The sequence below is a fragment of the Hordeum vulgare genome, chromosome 5H (genome assembly GCF_904849725.1).
Source record: "Hordeum vulgare subsp. vulgare chromosome 5H, MorexV3_pseudomolecules_assembly, whole genome shotgun sequence".
NCBI lineage: Eukaryota > Viridiplantae > Streptophyta > Magnoliopsida > Poales > Poaceae > Hordeum > Hordeum vulgare.
Genome location: NC_058522.1, coordinates 424,767,047 through 424,784,769, shown reverse-complemented (window position 1 = coordinate 424,784,769; position 17,723 = coordinate 424,767,047). Strand labels below are relative to the sequence as shown.

Below are 17,723 nucleotides of genomic sequence, written 5' to 3'. Positions count from 1 at the left end.
GGGGTAAAATATCATCTATACTATATGCATATATGGCAGGTGGGGCTGTAAGTTTTTAGCGAAAAGCAAAGTTTTCTCCTACATCAAGAGAGGGTTAAAAGCAAAATATTACTACGTTGTTTGTTGTTAACAAGATGGTTCCGCCAACCAATTCTCATACCCGAGTTGTCAATAATTCCCACATCATTAATAAATTGTGTTGAGAGTTCCTCATAACTTCAGTTCCTTTGGCTCAAGTTGTCCATGACCGTGGACACGGGTAATCGATTAGGTTTGAGTACTCTGCAGAGTTTTGCACACGTTCCCCGCAAGATTTGACCGCCTCCGTGTATGTCCTCACACTTCAGGGTGTTTGAAGACCGGATGATCAAAACATGGTCTTTCAACGAGTCCCTCTGATCCCCTGTCGGTGCCCATCCAATCCTACCGTTCTTCTACATCTGCTAGCACCGCCTGTCCAGAGTCGCCATGTTGTCCAACCAATCCAGAGCCCATAATGACTTGTGGTTGTGCAGGTAAGCCTTGGGTCTTGAAAATATCCGCCCGTCTCTTTGAGCCTAGGTGAAGCTTTCCGCAAGATGTCATGGCACGTCTCCATGCATCCCGGGTCATCCACTAGTTTCTCCACGGAGCCGATCAACCGTCCTTCACCCAGAGTTGCATTGCATCACGAGGTCATGAAAATCTTGACTTAACCGGTCTTGGTTATTAAAATATATCTAGCATCACTCGTGTTATGCACTCAACCAGAATCCCGTCTACTCAAGCATAGCAATACGAAATTTGTCATCCCGGGCCAAGTAACGGGGTTGTTGGGTGCCTACCACATGATACTACAATATGTAACCATAATTTCCAAGTACCTAGTGAGCATGCAAATGGGTATAGGATGGAAGAACTACGATGCATAAAACATAGGTGATACATGATCGAATGACTTGCCTGGTGATGTTGACGAAGAAGAATTATCGTTCTCGAGAAATAACTTGATAGACTACTCGTCACTCTCCGATGAAATCTATATAACAAACATATAATTCACGTAAGCAGTCACCCTAGCAATCCAAAACAAAAGAGAGAGCGAATAAGAATCCGAAAGAAACTTCAAATAAAACTAGGGAGTCTTCTACTACATCAATCACAAATTTTTTTTTGTCTAACAGAAAATAAAATACTTAAATAACAGAGAAAGAAATATAAATTTAACTAAGACAAAATAAAGTATTTTTCATAAAGTTATTTTGAAAGTATTTTCAAATGGGAGTTGAAACGGTAGAGAAATCAATTGCAAGTTATTAGAGAACTAGAATTGATTTCATGTTAACAAATAATAAATAAAATAAAAACTTGTTGAACCCCTACTGTTTGACTAACAGAAACCAAACATAAACTTTCTGAAATTTAAAAGAGAATAATTTAAAAACAACTAAAGCAAGGGAAATAGTCATAATCCTAAAAGAAGCGAAACAGAAACTGTTTCACATTAAGTAGTGAGCTAAAATACTCAAACAATTCTGAAATTTTTACCACTGATAAATAAGATAACTAGTGATCAGTAGCACAAAGAATCAATTAAAAACCTATTTTTAAACTCCCAGAATAAGCGAAACAAGGTTTAAACTAAATCTGATCTAATTCAAAATTTAAAATTTCAAACATAGGCAAATAATATGTTTTTGAAAACTGCAGGAAAATGGTGATCTAGTGGAAAAATAATCAACCTCATTGGAGGTGTGGATCAAAAGTTATGAGCAAAACAAAATTGAAACTCTCTTTGTTTTTGGAATTAAAACAGAAAAAGAGGAGTACTAACAAACGGCCGAATCTTAACGAAAACTTCTTCGGCTAACCGTAAGTGAAACGAACTGGTTTGGTTTTTTTAAAAAGACCGAAGAGGTATCTCACAATCTAATCTCACGCGTACATCTAAGATCGGACGGCTATGGAGAGGGGATGGGGCTCACAGTGGGCTGGGAGTTATCTCCCGTGAGCCCGTGCTCCGACCGAATTTGGTGGTGGCCGGGGAAGGGGCTCCGGCGGTCAGCCGAGGTGGGGGAGAGGTCCGGGCGGCGGAGGGGATCTCCGGCGTGCTTGTGGTGGCGTCGGGGAGGTGTGGCGTGGCCAGAGGCGAGCAAGGGGACAACAGGGGGCGCGGGAGGAGCTCCCGGAGCTTCGGCTCTGGCGAGGTGGTGCAGGGGGTGGCTAGAGGCGGCGAGGCGGGGCGGTGGCGAGGGGAACGGAGTGTGGGGGACAGGGGGGGCTTTTATAGGAGGAGGGGAGGCCTCGGGAGGGAAAGAGAGGGAGATCCGGGAGGGGATCGGTCGGTGAAGGAAGGTCCGCCGAGGCTGGGCTGTCGGGCGAGAGAGAAGGAAGGGAGAGGGCGCGAGGGGGGGTAGCGGGTGACCGGTCGGGTGGGGGTTTCGGGCGGTGGGCCCCGGGCGTGTGCGAGAGGGGGCGCGGGTGGGTTCGGTCGGCCAACCGGTGCGGAGGGGAGGGAGATCCCGGGTCAGGCGGGGATTCGGCCTGATCTGGCCCGAGGAGTTAAGATGCGCTCAGGCGCTTTCCCAAATAAAAAAACTTTCTCGTTTTAGTTTTTTTGCAAAAAAAACAGCAAGTATTAAAAATAAAAAGGAAACAAAATAAATAATATAGGGGTATTATATACCAAATTTTTGAGAAAAATATTTCCTATTTGTTTATCATTTTTCCAAGACCAAAATAAAAACTTTAAAAAAATGTTTTTTCAGAAAACCCCTAAAGGTTTAATTTTCTTTTGTAATTATTTTCTCAATAAAAATCTGGTTTTCTTGGCTCAAAAATATTTCCTTGATTTTGGGAGGGTCATTTTCCTCCGCTCTTTCTTGCTTGCAAGAATTATTTTCGGGTATTTCTCGGGGAAGAAAAATAGAAATGCAAAAGCAAAAATTTGAAGAATTCAAATGCAAACTCCATTCAAATTCTTTATAGTTGAAGAAGTCATGTCATCTTCTCTCATTGTTTTTAATTGGATGAATTTGAATTTACCGGAGAAGGGGAAAGTCATTTTATTCCCTCTCATTCAAAAGTTTTTGAAAAGTTTCACTCAAGTTTTCAATTACACAAACAAACAAACAATTATATTAACATTCCAAAATTTAGGATGTTACAGATGTCACATAAGCAAAAAATATGACGTGATAACTAATTAATGAGAAGAGAGAGAAATTGAGTAACTTAGCTAGTTACTCATACTAGGAGTAACATAACGCATATCAAGACAATATGAGTTTAGGCTGGTCATAGTGGGGGTAACTAAGGTAGTATCATGTACTTGGAAAGAGCAAACATGCTGATGTGGCAGACAATTAAAGAAGAGACAGAGGTTAGAATAACATAGGTAGATACCGTAACATGTTAAATGCTATGCTACTATGTGTCATGCATGTCAATAAATGAGGTCATCTATGATACTAGTTTATGATACTATGCACTATGAAGGTACTATCATACAATAGTATCATATGCATGATACTACTATATGATACTCTCCACTATGACCAGCCTTACAAGCTAATAAATGAAAGATTCAATGTTACTACCCCTATGTTACTATCCACCGTGGAGTTTTAACTTAGACTAGTAACATATGCATGTTCCTACTCTATGTTACTCCCCATTTTGAGAAGTTTAAGGTTGGCCATAGTGGGGGTATCATAGCTAGTATCATGTACTTGAAACTAGCAAAACATGCTGATGTGATAAACAATTAAAGAGAGAGAGAGGGTTAGAGTAACATAGGTACATGTTGTATTATGTTAAATGCTATGCTACCATGCGTCATGCGTGTCAATAAACGAGATCACCTATGATACTAGTTTATGATACTATGCATTACGAAGGTATTATCATACAACATTATCATACGTATGATACTATTATATGATACCCCCCACTATAAATAGCCTAAGTTTCACATTGCTTCTCTAGATTAGAGTTAGTCTCTCCTATTGGTTAGCAACATGAGCGAGTTGCCTTTGGTGTGGTGTTTGATTCCTACCTAACGCTTTACTTATTACTACCATGTATAATAATTGAGAGGGTGCTTGGATACGTTTTAGTCCAATGACTAAAAGTAGCGTGACTAAAACTTGCGAGCCTTACCCATGCTTGGATTCAAATACTAAAGAGACTAAAATTAAGTTAATAAGCATTTATTATCCTCCAAACCCTCCAATCCAGAACTCGCATGTGTTAAAGGAGAGGAGTTAAATGAGGAGAGAGAGGACTAATCCATATTTTAGTAGGGGTACCCGTGACTAAAAGATTTTAGTCTCAAGACTAGTTTTAGCCTCTCTTTAGTCATGGGTGCTTGAAACTTTAGCCTCTTAAAGAGACTATTTTTAGTCCCTTGGATCCAAGCACCCTCTGATTAGAAGTGTACTACATTTTTATTGTATGACCCATCTTTCATTCTTACAAAGTGCCTAGGAGCACGTGCTATAACTAACTCTTAACCAAGGCTAGTTGTAATGGCAGTATAAGATCAAGTATAATAAGGTACAACCAGCAGACTGTAAGGACTCTTAACTAAGGCTAGTTGTAATGGCAGTATAAGATCAAGTATAATAAGGCACAACCAGCAGGCTGTAAGGATTAAAATACTATATTTTTGCTGAGTTGGATGAGAGAGAAGAGGAGAGAGAAGGGAACGGGCTCTTCGTGAAGAGCTAGCTCTAGCACGTGCTCCTAGATGCTTTGTGAGAATAAAAGGTGGACCATATATAATAAAAGTAGTACTCTTTTACAGCTAACTATTGTACAAGCTAGCTATAAGATGGACTACAAGATGGCTTATAGCCACCAGTTGACTATACTATTAACCATGCTCTAAGAGCATGGTTAATAATATAGCCAACAATCGGCTATAAGGAGTTGACATGTCATACAGAGTCAACCTAATAACTGGCATATACAATAGTAAGTTTTAGACGTGTACTACTTTAGTAATAGTTGGCCCACCTTACAATCTCACAAAGTGTCTTGGGTCTCGTGTTGCAGCTGGCTACTCACGAAGAGCCCGCTTCTCTTCTCTCTCCTCTCCTCTCTCTTCCAATTAAGCAAGAATATATATTATTTTAATTCTTATAGCCTGCTTATGTCACCTTATTGTACTTGCTCTAAGAGCAAAGACAATAATAGAGCCGGCTGCCGGCTGTAAGCTTATGCCATGTCACATATAGCTCATCTTACAACTAACATGTACAATAGTTGGTTAGAAGAGTGTACTACTTATTTATTATATGGCCCGCCTTTCATTCTTACAAAATATATGTCATTATACTCCACCAACATATATTTTGATATAGATGAAGTAATTTATTTTTTATAGCTAGCTCACTCAAACACTACTGTATTTGTTTTAAGCGGTATACAAATGCAAAGACGTGGATCAGGCCCACCCAGACCGGAGCACGACAAAGGGGCCGATTTTTTATAAATAAATATTTATATGGGCAGCGCGCTCGTGGCGGGGCAGGACAGTCAATTCCCCCCGACCCAAAACGCGAGGCCGCTCCCGCTCCCGCTCCCCGCGCAGGAGACGACAAGTCCAGCAAAAGCGTTTCCCCCGCCCCGCGCCACGTCACCGATCCGCGTGCAGGCACCCGTTGCTTCTTCCTTGTCCACCCTCCGATCCCCCGCCTCGCCATCCCCGCCGTCCGTGCACGTCACGCTCGGGTCTCCGTCCCCCGCACATCGATAAAGGCATTCAAAATAGGAAAGCTACATTTATATCGGCCGAAACTGCAGGATTCCTCTGACACGCCCGTGGTGCCCCCACCGCCAGGTGGTCCCGTCCAAGGATACCGCCCCACGCGGCCCACACGTCGGTGACCACGCGCGGAAACCCTAGGTCATACGCCGTCTGCCTCTGGTACACGCGGCGCAGCTCGCCCATTTCTTATCTACTGCCCCCGCCGTCCTCCCATCCTCCCCCGATCCAAATCCGAAAATTCCCCCCTCCCCGCTGCCCGCGCCCGCACTCTAGCTCTAGAGCTCGGCTCCACCGCCGTGGGCTCTAGCCGCCGTCGCTGCCATGGCGACCGAAGGGTCTCCCAAGTCCGGTGACATCCCGCCCTACCCCGAGGTGAGTTTCGCCCAGTTTTGATGCCCTGCTCCCGTGCTTTCCGCCGCCGTAGATTCGTCGCCGGCGTATTGTTTCCTTGTTTGGTAGATCCTTCCATTTGCCGGCCGCGGCCTGAGCGCCCCTGCTTCTCCTGGCAGATGATTCTCGCGGCTATCGAGGCGCTGGGCGACACTAACGGCTCCAATAAGTCGGCCATTTCCAGCTACATCGAGGAGAAGTACGAGGGCCTCCCTTCCGCGCACGCCTCCCTCCTCACGGCCAACCTAGCCAGCATGAAGGAGGCCGGCAAGCTCGCCTTCGTCAAGAACAACTACCTCAAGGCCGACGCGGTCTCCGCCACCCCGGCCAAGCGCGGCCGCGGCCGCCCGCCCAAGGACCCCAACGCGCCGCCCAAGCCCAAGCCGGATCCCAACACGCCCAAGCGCGGCCGGGGGCGCCCGCCCAAGGACCCCATGTCCGTCGCCGTCAAGGAGGCCGTCGCCAAGGCCACCACCGGCATGCCCAAGGGCCGCGGCCGCCCGCCGGGCCCCTCCGCGGCCAAGAAGGCCAAGGTAACCAAGGAGGCTGAGTCTCCGGCGGCCGCGTCTGGCTCCGCTCCTGCCAAGCGCGGCCGTGGGCGCCCACGCAAGGTGGCGGCTTGAGGCCTGCATGCTGTTGCCTTTCGGTCCGTGTATCTCGCCGTGGTTCCGACGGTGGTAAGCTCCTAGGTGTGACGGTGCTTGTTCGATTCGTGCTTCGTACTAATTGTTGTCTCGGCTTAGTTGCTCAGTATGCTGTAACCTGATCCAGATGAGTGTGCACAATGGATGGATGTATGGATGTTTTTAGCTTCGGTCGTAATAGTTGACTCTGCTGCTGAGAGTGAAGATGTTCATTTTTTTATCGCCATCTCTGTTGCTTCCGCATTATGATGAAGATGTTTGTCCTGTTCTTGTGTACTAGGTCACTGTCCCCTTGACTTGTTCTTGATTGTGGGCTGCCGCTTGAATTGTCACTTAGTGTTGAATTGTGGTTCAGCATGTCGTCGAAAGTTTGATTGTAGTGGTTGGGCGTTGATGTTTACTACTCTGTTCTGTTTAGTAAGATGATCTATAGTTCTCTTCTAGGTATATATGCATCATAGCACATTTTTATTTACAGAACATATTTATAGCTGCATCCTACAGTGGTACATACTAGCAATGTAGCTAGTTTGAATTTTGGTTTAGCCGGAGATAAAAAAATGTACTCCCTCTGTCCCAAAATAACTGTCTCAAAGTTTTACTAAGAGTAAGACACTTATTTTGGGACGGAGAGAGTACTGGCTAGTGTTCTGCTCTTATATAAGAGTGTTAGTTTATAGTATAAAGACTCACTATTAGGTATACATGCTTGAGGCTTAGCATTGTAGCAATTGGAATGAATTGATAATCTACTTTGCCTAAATAGCGTAATTGTTCACCATGTTTAGTAGTACTTACTTGGGATTGGGCTGATCGTCGCAAGTTAATCTGGTTACAAGTTTGCATATAGCTGTCAATAGATGCACCTGGTGGTGAAATGTTGCAGTTGATTGTACTCCCTCCGTCCCAAAGTTCTCGTCTTAGGTTTGTATATAGAAATAGATGTATTGAAATACTAAAATGTGACTAGATATATTCATACCTAACAAATCCAAGACAATAATTTTGATACAGCGGGAGTACTTCTCATGTTGCACTTTGTTTTGATGGCGACCTAGCTTGTATTTTCTTGTTTACTTGCTTGCATAGTGTTTCCGTGCTGTCAATGATATTGGCATGCGCTGTTCCCCTCGTTTTCCAGTAACTAGGCGCGCGTCTTTCGAGACGGGCCCTCTTTTGCCCTCCATTTTCGCCAAGAGCTTGATCTTTTGTTATGAATGGTTCTGGGGTGTCTCCTTCCGTGCTTCCATTGTTGATGCTTGGCGATCGGTTAGCTGCTTTGACATGACAAGCAGTTAACCTTAGCTGGGTGGACACCCCTCGCTCTCGCGGGCGGCAGGGCGAACCTTGGCCGTTGTAGGCCGCGCACTCCCCACCCCCTCTGCCTTGCCGCCGTCGGGCGAGGAGGCTGGCGTTGGCCGTCGGGGCTCCTGTCCCCCCTTGCCTGGTGAACCGCGGCTCGGGACGCGGGTCCCTGGCGAGGAGCACGCTGTTCGTGCGAGATGGCACGACGGCGATTCGGGCGGCGTGTGGGAGGTGCGTCCGCGTGGCGACGGCTGCGTGAGGATGGATGGTGCGGGCCTGTTCGTGGAGATCTTGAGGCTGGAAGTTGTTGGTGATTTCTCTCTAGATTCGGACGACAGGGGTCAAGGGCTGAGGCGACGTGGGCTGGGGGTGGTCCAACTAGGTTCCGGCGTGGTGAGGCATGCCGGCAGGTGTGCTGGTGGCGGGGCGGAGCTGTAGGGTCTGTTGACTGCAAATCCGGTGTAGCTTCGATGGTGGCTCATGCAGTTGGCGCAGGTGGTGGATGCGGTTGTCGTTCCCCTCGGGCTGGACCGATGGGTTGTGCTGCTGCTCAGCGGGGGCATGGGTGACGCTCCTGCGAGGCGGATCTGGCGAGCGGGTAGTGGTCGGATGTCGGGGCGGCAGCCTCGGATCTCTTCTTCGCGATGGCGGTCGTGCTGGTTGTGTGGGCAGTGCCACGACTGGAGCTCGGGTGCATCGTGACTTTGCCGCAGTGAGTGGGTCCTCAGTCTTGCCAGGGACACTTGGTGCCAGCCGGTGGGTTGGCTGTGGTGCGGGGCGTCGGATCTGGCCAGACGTGGCTGGTTCTGGCTCGTGCGATGGTGATGGGGTTGCCAATCAGCGGCTCCACGTGGTGCAGGCGGCAATGGCGGGGCGGTTCTCATCGATGGCTCCGGGCTTTGGTGGTGGGTGGTGGTTCAGGCGAGCGGCGGCTCTCATATGCCAATTCGAGGGAAAGACTTCTTTTGGTTGCTCGGGGTGAAAGCCTTGCTCTGTCCTTGGTCGGAGCCGACGACGACGATGCCTGTGGGCGTCGCTCATCTCCTTGGAGGCGTCTTTGTTCGAGGGCCTAAGACCTCTTCTCTCGCACTCCAGGGGAAACCCCTATTCCAGATTCCTGGAATGGATGATGACAACGTTTCTTCTTGGAGGCTTCGTTTTGGAGTGGTCTTGGCCTGTGACTGTCATCGGCTCGGTTGGTGCGCGGCCTCGGGGCCGCCGTGGAGCTTAGAACGACAATTCTGAATTAGTCATCATGGAGGGTTGCCGGCATTGGTCACGTGGGTGACGACGTCATTCGCTAGCCTGGTGTGCGACCTTGGGGTCGGCGTGGATGACAGAATGGCGGCTTCGGATTTGGTTGTGTGGTGTCGGTTTTGGTTGCTCGGATGATGAAGCTTACGGCTAGCCTGGTGCGCGACCTCGGGGTCGGCGTGTATGGTCACGGCCTATGCGTCGGAGTGGCGACTCCTGAGAGAGATGTAGGGTGTTGACTCCGGTTGCTTGGGCAGTAGGGCAAACGGCTCTCCTGGTGCGCGGCCACGGGGTCGGTGTGGATGCTAAAGCGGCAGCTTCGGTTTTTGTTGTAAGGTGTCGGTTACGGGTTGCTCGAGTGACGGACCCGGCGGCTCGTTGGATGCGCGGCACCGAGGGTCGGTGTGTTGATGGTGCGCTGTTGGGGGGCGTGTTCTAACGGTTTTCGTTCGGGTTTTCATTAATTAACCGAAAAACTCTCTTCTATTTTTTAATGGATCGGGCCCTAAGGAATCGTGTTAAAAAAATCATTATTGTCGTATCTGCTCTCCACAAACGCATCCAGAAAACCAGGCTGAAGCGTCGTTACGTTCTTGACGGCAAGTAAAATGTATCTTGGTTATAGGAACCAATGTCTTTGATTAATGCCTTCACAATTACAAAGTCATCATCCTAGAAGATTTTTGGGCTATCTCCTCGGCTCCGTTTCTTGGTGCAACTGGGATTCGATCTCTTAGAACTCTACAATGCTAGCGACCCCCTTCCATTTTCTTACCTTATTCTGTATGAACCGTTTGTTGAGTCTCGGCTTAGACGACTTTGCCCCATCGTTTTTTCACCTCTTCTTGGACATGGTCTTTTTTTGGGGCTTGGTGACCAAATTAGTAATTGTGTGATTACTTTTTGCCCCTTTCTAGGTTAATATCTAAATCTTTGACACGAATGCAACTTCCCTAGGATGTCGCACCACTTCTTTCCCTCAAATCTACCTTGGTCCACCCTCACCCACACGCCTGCACCCGAACAAGTTCTCTTTCTTTTTGGAAACCTGTAAGAAATTTCTCTTGGGTTGACGCTTGAAGCAACTTTCCAAAGGTGATGGTTTGATCCTTATTATTGCACTATTAGACCCTCTAACTTTATGCATGTTTGTCAAATCCCGAAAAAGGTCTTAGAAATGGATGCAATCAAAGCATCTCCAATAAATAGTAGCCGCAAAGTCTTTGAAGATTCCATTTCTACCTCTTCACATCTAAGTTTCAAACTATTCGATAACTCAAGAAACTCGTCATATAGAGTTCTCCTGAATATGACCTCCCCCAACTTTGTGCAAGGCTTTAGCAACAACAATGTTATGATCAAAGCTTAACAAATATAGGTTGTGGTAAGCTAATTTTAGAGGCTCGTCATATATCAATCAATCTTCCCAAAATCTTGTATTATGACCATCTCCCAAACTTTTCTTGCAGAATCCGGATACGAGTTTGCATATAGTCGTCGACAGATGCATGTGATGATGCAATGTTGCAGTTAATTGTGTTTTTGATGTTGGCATGGTGCACTTGGTTTTGATGGTGATGTTCTTGTTTATTGATTGCATAGTGTTCTTGTGTTGTCGATGAACTGTGATGCGTTGTTCCCTCGTTTTCCTCTCTCTAGGCACACGCACGATGGTGATTGTCCCTCTTTTGGCCTCCATTTCTGCCAAGATCTTGATTTTTTGTTACGAATGGTGATCTGCACTCCAAAAACCTATCTGGAGAACCATGGTGAAGTGTTGTGATATCGTTGACGGTGAGGAAAATACCAGATTTTACCTTGGCTTGGATTTTTGTCTCGATGTGAAAAGAAAATGTACCAAGGTATTGAATCCAATGTCATTGATTAATACCTTCACAATTACAACCATCATCCTAGAAGATTCTTTTGGTAAGTCTCCTTGGCTTAGTTTCTTCCTGCAGTTGAGATTTGATCTCTACGAAGCAAGCGAACCCCTTCGCTTTTTGACTGACCTTATTATGTATGAACCATCTGCTAAATCCTGGCGTGAACAATTTTAACCTATGTTTTTTCACCTCCTCCTTGGACAAGGTCTTTTTGCTTGATGACCAAATTAGTAACTGTGTGATCACATTTTGCCCCCCTTGAGGCCGATATTCATGCCTTCAACGTGATCGCAACCACCCTAGGATGCTCTAGCATCTCTTTCCCTCAATTCTACCTCGGCCTACCACTCTTGCCCACATGTCGGCACCCGAACACCTTCCCGTCCTTATAAAGTTATGAGCGTGTAAGAAGTTTCTTTCAGGTTGGCACTTGAAGGAAATTTCCAAAAGGAGATTATTTGACCCTTATTACTATACTTTTAGACCCTCTAAACTTTATGTGTGTTTGTGAAATCCCTAAAAGCTCTTAAAAATTGATGCCCTCAAGTCATCTCCAATGACGAGCCTAAAAATGGGCCAAAACCTACAAAGTGAAAATGTAGGATTTTTTGCCCAAAAATGGCTCAAACAGCTTACCTAAAACTAGGTTCTTATTTTTTCGCTACAACCTATATTTTTCTCGGGAATTAGTTAATATACCAACCCACCAACCCAAATACTTTATTATTATTAAAAGAGGGTCCACCCCCTTTGATGTCTATTAATAGAAACCATAAGGTCCAAGGCCTAATAAAAACGACTACCATGATTTTTTTGCTGATCTTCTAGGAAGGATCAAGGAAGTGCTCCAAGCACCTAGCAAAGCGAGCAAATCACCAATCTCCTAAAGAAGGAGCTACTTACATATAAGCAGTCTCCAGCACCACAAGAACTAGAACAACTAATGAACACAACCAAACTTCTTCCACAATCCCATCATGAAGGGGCTGAGGAACTAACTAAACAAGCTAGTATAAATAGGTGCATAACTACACCAATGACAAAAGAAAAAACAAGAAAGATTGCTAGAAGAGGGAAGTCGACAACTCCTCACAAGGGGAAGAAACGAACCTGTAATCACGAGTGTTGTAAGCTTCAGGACTTGGCCACCAATTTTCATGACCCCATGCCTCCAACCTTGTGACGATCTATACAGTTCATTTGCTAGTGAGTCGAGTAGTTTTGACCCTAGCACTAGCACCCTTGTGCTTTCTCCTTTATCTGCAAAGCACATCCAATAACCCAATAGCAAATCAACTTTATGAGGATCATATGGTCATTGATAAGTTTTTTTCTCTAAAAGATGACATCATTTCTACACCTCCAATGCTAATCTTTTCTAATTCTTTGGTAAACTATTAATCTAGCTCCCAAAGCAACCATTAAGTGTAGTTGGAGTAGAATTTAAGCTCAAAGCACATTTAAGCAAGCTCCAGATCAAACTAGCAGGAACACATTGGAAGAACCGATGATCAATTGTCTCCTCTTTACGAGAAAAGGTACACATTTTACTACCAACCCATCTTATCCTTAAGAGAGTATCTTTGGTGAGAATGTTTTTTCTATCCATAAGCCAAAGAAAAACTTTTGATCTTAGTTGGTACTTTGACCTTCCATAAAAACTATTGAGGGTAATTGCAATTAGATTCAACTAGTTTTCTATATAAAGACTTGGCAAAAAACATCAATTGTTAACATCCAATTTATTTTATCTTTATCAGATCCAATATCTACCACTTTACATCTAACTTTCAAACTATTCGAGAGCTCCAGAGACTCCCCATATAGAGTTCTCCTGAACCCGATCCCCAGCCTTTCTACAAGGCTTTAGCAATAGTGATGTTATGATCAAAGCTTAAAAATATAGTCTAGGGTAAGCTAATTTTAAAGGTTTATCATCTGTCCACCAATCTTCCCAAAATATTGTATTATGACTATCTCTAAACTTTCTTGCAAAACTGATAAAGATTCTCTTTAACTTTCAGAATGCTAGTCCAAAATTGTGAATCCGCCACATTGGGTTTTATTATCTCTAGACATACACCCACTAGGGTCATATTTATTCAACAAAATAAATTGCCAAATCCCAAATTCAGTTTCTAGTTTCTGAAAACACTTACCTAGCAATGCTTTATCCATGATGTCCAAATTATGGATCCCCAACGCCCATGATCTTTAATTTTACAACAGCTCTTGTAGTTAACTAAGTGACTTTTATTTTTTTATCTTCATCACCCCAACACACCGTTCCATCTCTAAATAAATCAACTTTCTTAAGCGCCCTACGGGGGATGAGGGTGAAAATGCATCATAAAAAGAGGCATGTTGGTTAGCAAACTGGTACCAAACGAATCCTGCCAATAATAGAGCCCAACAGTTTGTCTTGCCAACATCCACCTATTTTTTAATTTTATTTTACACTCTCATACAATGTTTATTCCTAATTCCATTATCACAGATAAGCATACCCAAATACTCTGCATGCAAATCTCCCAGCTGACAAGTAAAAATCTCTCGGTACACCTCAAATTTATTATTAGCCTTCCAATAATAAACAACTCACTCATGGAAATTAATAGTTGTCCAAACATTTTCTCAAAAACATTCAATATGAACTTGAGGTTTTTAGCACTTCCAACATCATCTTGAAGTAAAAAAACATGACATCATGAGCATACTAAAGCATATTAATCGCATTAGTTAGATTTTACATTTAAAATCCTTTCAAAAAATCATTAAAATTTTCTTTGTCCATAATAACAACTATTTATCCGCAACAAGATAAAAAAACAAAGGTGATAAAGCATCACCATGTCTTAGGCCTTTGTGAGTTTTGAAGTAAGGACCAATTTTATCATTAACTCTTCACCAAGTGCCATAGTAGTATTATCAAGCAGAGTAGAAGCATCATCATGAGTGTCATTAATAGAAAAAGTAGTGTCTATTACTTGTGTCATATCAAATTGAATAGCACGTTGTGGTGTCACAAGTTGACTTAAAATAGTTGGTGAATCAAGTGTAGAGCTAGTTGACAGTTCTTTACCTCCCTTCGTCATAGAGGGTGTGATCTTGGTATTATTGTCTCTCACATTATTCTTAATGAATATAAATTGGAGCAGATAATTAACTCCCAAGTGAACCTAGTAAATAGAGCTATGCTCCCCGGCAACGACGCTAAAAATTAGTCTTGATGTCCCACAAGTATAGGGGATCACAAACGTCTTCGAGGATAGTATTTGTAACACCCCGAGTGTCATGCTACAATGACCTCACACTAATGGTGCCATGTCATCAGTTTTAACTAGGCCAAATTTTCACTTCCTAAAAATCAAAGCCAAATTCAAATTTAAAATAAAGTCAAGTAAATTATTTCTTCAAATAGTGAAACTAAAATCTTGGTTGGGTTCCAAATATTCATTAAGTAATTTTCAAATATAAACCAACATTTTGCAATGTAATTAAATGTTGGGTAACGTAGCATAAATTCAAAAATTTCCTACGCATATTCAGATCTTCCTATGGAGAGACCAGCAACGAGAGAGGGGTGAGTGCATCTTCATACCTTTGAAGATCGCTAAGCGGAAGCGTTGCTAGAACGCGGTTGATGGAGTCGTACTCGCGGCGATTCAGATTGCGGTGTGATTCCGATCTAGTGCCGAACCACGGCACCTTCGCGTTCAACACACGTGCAGCCCGATGACGTCTCCCGCACCTTGATCCAGCAAGGAGGAGGGAGAGGTTGGTGAAGATCTCTGACAACACGATGGCGTGGTGTCGATGGAGAGACGAGGTCTCCTGGCAGGGCTTCGCCAAGCACCGACAGAGAGGAGGAGAAAGAAGAGGAGGGCTGCGCCCAGGGAGAGGTAAAACTGTGTCTCCAAAAGCAAAAAAGTGCGCAATATATAGGAGGAGGGGAGGGGGGGTGCCATCCCTAGGGTTCCCACCCTAGGTGGTGCGGCAGCCCCCCCAGATGGGAGGTGCGGCGGCCAGGGCAAGGGGGAGGGGTGGCGCACCCCTAGGTGGGCCTTAGGCCCACCAGCGCCTAGGGTTTCCCCCTTTCCACCTCCTGCGCCTTGGGCTGAGTGTGGGGGGCGCACCAGCCCACCTAGGGGCTGGTTCCCTTCCGCACTTGGCCCATCTAGCCTTCCAGGGTCGTTGCCCCTTTCGGTGGACCCCCGGGGCCACCTCCGGTGGTCCCGATACGTTACCGATGACGCTCGAAACACTTCCGGTGTCCGAAACCATCCGTCCTATATATCAATCTTTACCTCCGGACCATTCCGGAGCTTCCCGTGACGTCCGGGATATCATCCGGGACTCCGAACAACTTTCGATAACCTCGTATAACAATTCCCTATAACCCTAGCGTCATCGAACCTTAAGTGTGTAGACCCTACGGGTTCGGGAGACAGGTAGACATGACCGAGACACCTCTCCGGCCAATAACCATCAGCGGGATCTGGATACCCATGGTGGCTCCCACTTGCTCCACGATGATCTCATCGGATGAACCACGATGTCAAGGACTCAATCAATCCCGCATACAATTCCCTTTGTCTGTCGGTATAGAACTTGCCCGAGATTCGATTGTCGGTATACCTATACCTTGTTCAATCTCGTTACCGGTAAGTCTCTTTACTCGTTCCGTAGCACGTCATCGTGTGACTAGCTCCTTTAGTCACATTGAGCTCATGATGATGTTCTACCGAGTGGGCCTAGAGATACCTCTCCGTCACACGGAGTGACAAATCCGATCTCGATTCGTACCAACCCAACAGACACTTTCAGAGGTACCCGTAGTGCACCTTTATAGTTACCCAGTTACGTTGTGACGTTCGATACACCCAAAGCACTCCTATGGTATCCGGGAGTTGCACAATCTCACGGTCGAAGGAAAAGACACCTGACATTAGAAAAGCTTTAGCATACGAACAATATGATCTAGTGCTACGCTTAGGATTGGGTCTTGTCCATCTCATCATTCTTCCAATGATGTGATCCCGTTATCAATGACATCTAATGCCCATGACCAGGAAACAATGATCATCTATTGACTAACGAGCTAGTCAACTAGAGGCTTGCTAGGGACACATTGTGATCTATTTATTCAGACATGTATTACTGTTTCCTGTTAATACAATTATAGCATGAACAATAGACGATTATCATGAACAAGGAAATATGATAATTACCATTTTATTATTGCCTCTAGGGTATATTTCCAACAGTCTCCCACTTGCACTAGAGTCAATAATCTAGTTACATTGTGATGTATCGAACACGCATAGCATTATGGTGTTGATCATGTTTTGCTCGTGGAAGAGGTTTAGTCAACGGGTCTGCAACATTCAGATCCATGTGTACTTTACAAATCTCTATTACTCCACTCTGGACATGGTCCTGGATGGAGTTGTAGCGGCATTTGATGTGTTTCGTCTTCCGGTGAAACCTGGGCTCCTTGGCTATGGCAATGGCCCCAGTGTTATCAGAGAAGAGTGTCATTGGATCCGACGCGCTTGGAACCACTCCAAGGTCGGCGATGAGCTCCTTCATCCAAATTCCTTCATGATCCGCTTCTGAAGCAGCTATGTACTCCGCTTCACATGTAGATGCTGCCATGACTTCTTGCTTGCTGCTGCACCAGCTCACTGCCCCACCATTCAAAACATATACGTATCCGGTCTGTGACTTGGAGTCATCCGGATCTGTGTCGAAGCTAACGTCGACGTAACCCTTTACGACGAGCTCTTCGTCACCTCCATAAAGAGAAACATTTCCTTAGTCCTTTTCAGGTACTTAAGGATATTCTTGACCGCTGTCCAGTGTTCCATACCGGGATCACTTTGGTACCTCCCCACCAAACTTATGGCAAGGTTTATATCAGGTCTGGTACACAGCATGGCATACATAAGAGAGCCTACGGCTGAAGCGTAGGGACATAATTGATCTTCTCTCTATCTGCTGCCGTGGTCGGCGACTGAGTCTTACTCAATCTCATACCTTGCAAAACCGGCAGGAACCCTTTCTTTGAGTTTTCCATATTGAACTTCTTCAATATCTTGTCAAGGTATGTACTTTGCGAAAGACCTATGAGGCGTCTCGATCTATCTCTATAGATCTTGATGCCTAATATGTATGCAGCTTCTCCAAGGTCCTTCATTGAAAAACTCTTGTTCAAATAAGCCTTTATGCTCTCCAACATCTCTACATTATTCCCCATCAATAATATGTCATCCACATACAGTATGAGGAAAGCTACAGAGCTCCCACTCACTTTCTTGTACAGTCAGGCTTCTCCGTAAACCTGTATGAACCCAAACGCTTTAATCACCTCATTAAAGCGAATGTTCCAACTCCGAGATGCTTGCACCAGCCCATAGATGGAGCACTGGAGCTTGCACACTTTGTTAGCACCCTTAGGATCGACAAAACCTTCTGGTTGCATCATATACA

The 17,723-nt window shown here is 45.1% G+C and overlaps 1 protein-coding gene and 1 pseudogene across 1 annotated transcript; both read left to right on the top strand.

Annotated features, from left to right (window-relative positions):
- Positions 1-5,934: 5,934 nt before the first annotated feature.
- Positions 5,935-7,004, top strand: LOC123396104 (HMG-Y-related protein A-like). Its single transcript, XM_045091148.1, has 2 exons — positions 5,935-6,124; positions 6,262-7,004. The coding sequence occupies exons 1-2, from the start codon at positions 6,074-6,076 to the stop codon at positions 6,763-6,765; spliced, it is 555 nt and encodes a 184-aa protein (XP_044947083.1). The 5' UTR covers positions 5,935-6,073; the 3' UTR covers positions 6,766-7,004.
- Positions 7,005-7,139: 135 nt separating this feature from the next.
- LOC123396816 lies at positions 7,140-9,379 on the top strand (annotated as a pseudogene).
- The last annotated feature ends 8,344 nt before the right edge of the window (positions 9,380-17,723 follow it).